The 5774-nt window shown below is 50.4% G+C and overlaps 1 protein-coding gene across 1 annotated transcript in view; it reads right to left on the reverse strand.

Annotated features, from left to right (window-relative positions):
* SIX4 (SIX homeobox 4) overlaps nt 1-5774 on the reverse strand; it is a 9817-nt gene that overhangs the window by 3740 nt on the left and 303 nt on the right. Inside the window, exons 2-3 of the mRNA XM_023515883.1 lie at nt 5184-5772; nt 1918-2603 (exon numbers count right to left, since the gene is read on the reverse strand). Coding sequence (XP_023371651.1) covers nt 1918-2603; nt 5184-5772 — 1275 coding nt within the window. The remainder of the gene's footprint in view (nt 1-1917; nt 2604-5183; nt 5773-5774) is intronic.

Here is a 5774-nt window from a genome sequence, read left to right on the forward strand (position 1 = left end):
CCAGTGAAGGGGAAAAAGTAGATGTGACCTAAAATTTGATTTTTACATACAATTCCAATTGGGTTATAAACTTGAATAATTATTTTTTTTTGGGGGGGCAGTTTTTGGCCAGGGCTGGGCTTGAACCTGCCACCTCTGGCATATGGGGCCAGTACCCTATTCCTTTGAGCCACAGGCGCCACCCCATAAACTTGAATAATAATTTTAAAGGAAAAAAACTACCTGAGAAACATATATTATGACGTAAGTAAAAGATGTGTGTATTTTTTCACACAAATTCCAACTACAGAAAGATAAGTCTACCTTGCCTAGACATTTTAAAGAATGGCTCAGTATCTGTTTTAGAAAGACTAAATCTCCAAAATGATTTATTGAGAACTGAAACACATTATTATGAAGAAACATTCCTTATTGGGCCTATCTGGTTAAATTCATCCTTCAACTCACTGAAACTGTCTAAGGATTAGCAGCTTGGTTGTTTTTTATCTTAGCTATTTTAACTGAAAACCCTATTCTTATTCCTATTAAATGTCACATTTAAAAAATTAGCTATTAGTTCACAATAATTTTCTACGGCAGCACTTTTCGAGATTATACATGAAAAGCATTTCTGCTTTTCATCTCCTCCAATGTAAGTAACTCATACTTTCTGCTTGAATTTGTTATCTTTAAAATGTTACCTATTGTTTAGACATTTCCCTAAAGAGAAAAAAAGTTTATATTATTTTAAAAGTAAATACTTTGGCTTCTGCTCCAATTGGAAGAAAAACCAGAGTATCGCTATGGTTTCCATATTTTTGCCCTATGTTGGATGGTGACTTAACCCTTTCTATAGCCTGAAACAAGGAAGAACTGAACAGTATGCAGCCATGCTTTACTACCACATTGCTAAAGAGAAACAAATTTACAGAATGAAATTTATAACTCTTCCACTAAGGCTTCCAATAAGCTGAAGTAGACCACAGTTCTGTAAACAGTTGTGCATAAATTTTTTTGGGGGGGGTAGGTAAAACCATCTTATAGGAAGCTGACCTTTATTTAAGGTTAACAATTGCTTATTTTGCTTTTGCAAAACCCTGGACTTTCATATTTGCCTACAAGAAGGAAAATGTGCAAAAACATCTTCCACTTCTAAATTCAAAGTCTATGCAACCTCCACTGCCAAATTCTCACCATTCCTATTTCTATACAGACAAAATGACACAGCGGGTCTCCAGTCAGTGGAGAACTGGCATATCAAAACTCAGGTTTCCCGAATTTCATTTAAGTGCTTTTACTGTAGATTGTTGTTAGTAAAGCTACAAACATAAAACAAGGCTTACTTCATCTTCACAAATAAACCCACACATTTAGGGGATGATGATACACACAGAGCCATAGAAACCAAATCACACATTCCACCGGGGTTCCTTTAGCTCTGTAAGTCTTAATCAGAGGAGTAATGCAAACACTAGTGATCTAGACTTTTTAGCTTGTTCTAAAACATTCTTTTTGTCAAATAAATAACCCTTAGGTAAAGTGTATGCATTCTTATCAACTACTACACTAATTCTGTGTTCTAAGCAACTTTATTAATTTTTAATTTAAAAATGTCAAGCAGTGGGTTATTTTATAAGCACCGACTGACTTATCATATTCCTATAATTGTAGAACTGGCAAGACTTACTATTAACTATATTTTTCCATTTAGATGTTGGGAAAATAAAAGCTCATCCCCATGACGTAAGGGAATCAAGCAAGCTGGGTATTACACGGGTGTTGTGAAGGAGAATCATTATCAAGGATATTCTTCAGCTTTGGCAGCCAATAAGGAACCTGAACAAGTAACATCAACCTACAGCCCTCACTAAATGCATCATTTACAGTACAGGACCAACAGATTTGCTGGGGCATTACAGTACCAAATGAGACTTTTACCTTGTGAAGCTGCCACTGAGACAGGAGGCAGCTGCAGTGAAGAGAATCCAATGCTCCCATTAAGGAACTGGCCATTTGCTCCGGAATTGGGGATCTGGACAATGCCATACTGGTTAATTTGCACTGGTGTAGTAAAAGTCACTACAGAGCCCCCCTCCTGGGAAGCTGCTGTTTGAATGCCTTCTCTCTTTACCTCAGTGCTGGGTATCAGCCCTGGGAATGACATGGGGGCACTGGGGCTGTAGGAGGTGGTAGCGGCTGAGTTAGCTGCAGAACTCTGGAGGACTTTGAATTCCTTTACATCCTGGGAGGTAGACCCCAGTATGTCAGTCATGGATACACCATTGCTCACAATGTTTGATGACATCTTTGGTGGGTTCAATGACCCTGTCTGTGTATTTCCCACATTTAATCCATTAAGGATAACTCCACTGGGTCCCTGAATAAAAGAATTACCATTAAGGAAGACAGGTGAAGTACTTGCAGGTACCAAGCTTCCATTCAATAAAACTCCAGAAGAGCTTAGTATCTTAGCATTTCCAATTTGTTGCATATATACTGGCTCCATATGACTGGAAAGGCTGAGGTTGGTGATACCATCCGATGAACTGGAGATTGGGTGAGGAGACAAATCCTCATGTCCCTTGCTGGATTCATCTTCAGTGCTGGGATTGCCATCTGACTCACTGTATAGAGGGGGAAATCAAGATGTTCAGAAGGTCAGGGGAATGACATTCTACTTAGTGCCATTTGTTTGGAAATCCAGCCCTTAAACCTATCAAAGACAGCATTTAAGCAAAGCACAGCAGGACATCTGCTAGTCCTGTTTAAACTCTGAGGCCCTTGAGCAGACTCTGACCAGCCAGAGAATCTGGGAAGATGAAAATTCAGCGAACAGGAATTACAGAAGAAAAGTATTCATTTTTTAAAGCATCAAAGTGGTATTTCTTCCTGTTAAATATGCTGCTACTTAATACCATAAGAAAAAACTCACTAAATGAGGTGGTCAATCTTTCCTGTTTAAGAACCATCCCCTTCCCTCAAATCAACTCAGATTAGTGTTATTTGGAGGTAAATGAAACTGCCAAGGAGCAGGAGGTGGGAAGTGTTTGGCTTTGTCAGTTAGTTAACAAAAGATGGTTTTCTCACCTGCTCCCAAACTTCTACTGCACCAGACTGACAACTCTCTCATTCAACAAAGTGGCTGTCCTGGCTGTAGGAAAGGCACTTTCAACCCAAGGGCAGCTATGTGCAGTCGCCTTTGAATCCAAAGAAAGCCATAGGGGCCTATTTAACATACACCATCCAGTGCCCTGGGGAAGTGGAAGGGAAAGGGTGTGGGTCACTCAGTGGCCTTTTAACTATCCTTCCCCCAGTGTCTTTGTCCCCCTGTTCTGAGCAGGACTTTGTTCCCCAGCTCCCTGACTTGTGAGAGATACCCAAATTGTTGTTGGGCAAGTGGCCTGTGTGGGGGTTCCCACTTGGTCTCAGACTGTGAACAAGGAGTAGAACTGAGGCAGTTTGGAAGAACTAAGGCAGGGCTTGCCCAGCTGAGGATCCTCCATCCCTGCAGCGCCCCGCCACGGGTTAGCTTTCATGGTTAGCTTTCATGCAGAGAGGAGGGGATTACCCGGGTTTTGGGCTGCGGGGCCAGGAGCGCAGAAAGCTCTTTGATTTACGAGCTGAGGCTGAGCCGCCGTCGCCGTCTGCTAGGGTGACTCACTAGGGGTGCGGGTGGGAGGTAGATCCGGAGAGGGGCCTAAACCTGGCAACTGGGCTGATGGCGGGGGTTGGGGTGTGTGGAGTTACTGGGAGGGGGACGGAGGAGACCCCGGGAGCGCGTAGTCTCGGGGGCGGAGGTTTAAGGGGACGGCGCGCCGTGCCCGCTCCCAGCCCCGCGGATTTCTACAGTAGTCTGTCGGCTTGGGCAGGTGGCTCGGCGTAACCGACCCGCCTTCCCCGCGGAAAGATGCAGGCACGTCGCTCTGCGCGCTTTGTTTTGGTTACCGCGAGGCCCAGGTCCGGCACAGCGCCTCTCCCCCAGCCTTGGTCTAGGAACCCCGGAGCCATCAGATCCCCACAAGGGCGCAGCAGCCGCGAGGGCCAGCCAAGGCCAGCTCTGGAATGCGCCGGCGGATCACCTTCACCTGGCCCAGGCGAGCTGGTTCCCTGGCTCCCAAGATTACTTCCCTGAGCAGAACCTTGGAGCTGCTTTTGGATTCTTTCGCTCCTATCCCCGCAGGGCTGGAGACACCATCTCTTTAGGCGACCTTCTCCTTACTTTGCTCGGTCCAGCCACACACAGACAGGCACACAAATGTCTGACTCGGGAACATGCACAAAAGAGGCGGAAAATCCGATATTTTCTACCAGAGGGGGAAAACACCCTGCCAGTCAAAAAGTTCAGGCCCGGTAGGGTGGGTGCTCCGGGGGGTGTAGTGTTGACAGCGCCCCGACTCCTTTCTGCTGCTCGTCTAAGGCCAGCCTGTCCCCCACTCCCTACAGCGGCTCCAGGAGGAGGCCAGGCAATGTCCGGGGGCCGAGGAAGCAGCCCTTTAGCTCCGCTACCCCGGCTGCGCTGAAACCCGATCCGAAGGAGTTCAGAATCAGGTTTCAAAACACGCCAGAGTCGAGCCGCAACGGCACCCCACGCTGTCGCGGCCGCGAAGGGAACCAGCGGGCAGGGTGAATGATTAACTCTGTCATGTGAAACCTCGACGTCCGCAGACCCCTTCTGTGCCGCCAGCCCCCACAACACTCTCCTCCCTCCAGAGCTGCTAGTCCGAGCGGCAGCTGAGCCCGGGGATCCGGGCGGGACCCCTCCGAGGCACAGACCCCGACCGGCGCCGGCAGCCGCTGCGGGTCTCGGGCGCAGTGCGCTGCCTGGCAGCGTCCACACGCGCCTTCTTCGCCCCGCCAGAACCCGGGAGAGAGTGGCAACTTCAAAGCCGGCGGGATGGGGGTGGGAAGCCGGGCAGCACTGACCAGCCGAGGTGGGGGCGGGGAACCAGACCTAGGCTGGCGACGAGAAACTTCTGGGGGCGGAGGGAGAGGGTGAGGGGGAAGGTTCCCTCCGCCCCTCTCCACCGCCACCGCCGCGCCCCCCCACCGCTGGCCCGGGAGCGAGGTGGGGGAAGGGGAGAGGTGGGCAGCCGGACCGGGCTGGTGGGGAAGGTAAGCGCCATGTTTGCGAGCACTGGAGGAAAAGAAAGCTGGGGAGGGGGTGGGGGAGAGGAAGGGGGAGGAGAAGGAAAGTTGGTGCTCACCTTTTGGACTGGGTCTCGGAGGGGTTCCGGTCGCGCTGCCGCCGGTTCTTGAACCAGTTGCTGACCTGGGTGAGGGAGAGGCCGGTGATCTTGGCCAGGTGCCGCTTCTCGGCGGGCGAAGGGTAGCGATTCTGTTTGTAGAGCTCCTTGAGCGCGTTGCGCGACTTCTCCTTGAAACAATACACGGTCTCCTCGCCGTCCCAGATGGTGCGGGGCAGGGGGAATTTCCTGCGCAGCCGGTACTTGTCCACGGCGCCCAGGGGCCGGCCGCGGGCTCGCTCGGCCTCAGTGTAGCGCGCCTTGTACCAGAGCTGCTGCAGCAGCGGGTGGTTGGCCGACTCGAAGCTGTGGCTCTCGAGGATGCTGTAGAGCTCGGGGTAGATGCCCTGGTGGAAGGCCACGAGCGCCCGCGCCTTCAGCAGGCTCTCGTTGCCACGTAGCAGGTCGCTCTGGGGCAGGGACCACAGGAACCGGGCCAGGCGGTCCAGGTTGCCCCCCTGCTGCAGTGCCTCGCAGACGCAGGCGACATGGTCGGGCGAGAAGGCCAGCGGGGTCTGCGCGGCGGTGGCGGCGGCGGCGGCGGCGGGGTGG

This window comes from Otolemur garnettii, unplaced genomic scaffold (assembly GCF_000181295.1).
Source record: "Otolemur garnettii isolate 467f Iridium unplaced genomic scaffold, OtoGar3 scaffold00081, whole genome shotgun sequence".
In the NCBI taxonomy this organism is placed as follows: Eukaryota; Metazoa; Chordata; class Mammalia; order Primates; family Galagidae; genus Otolemur; species Otolemur garnettii.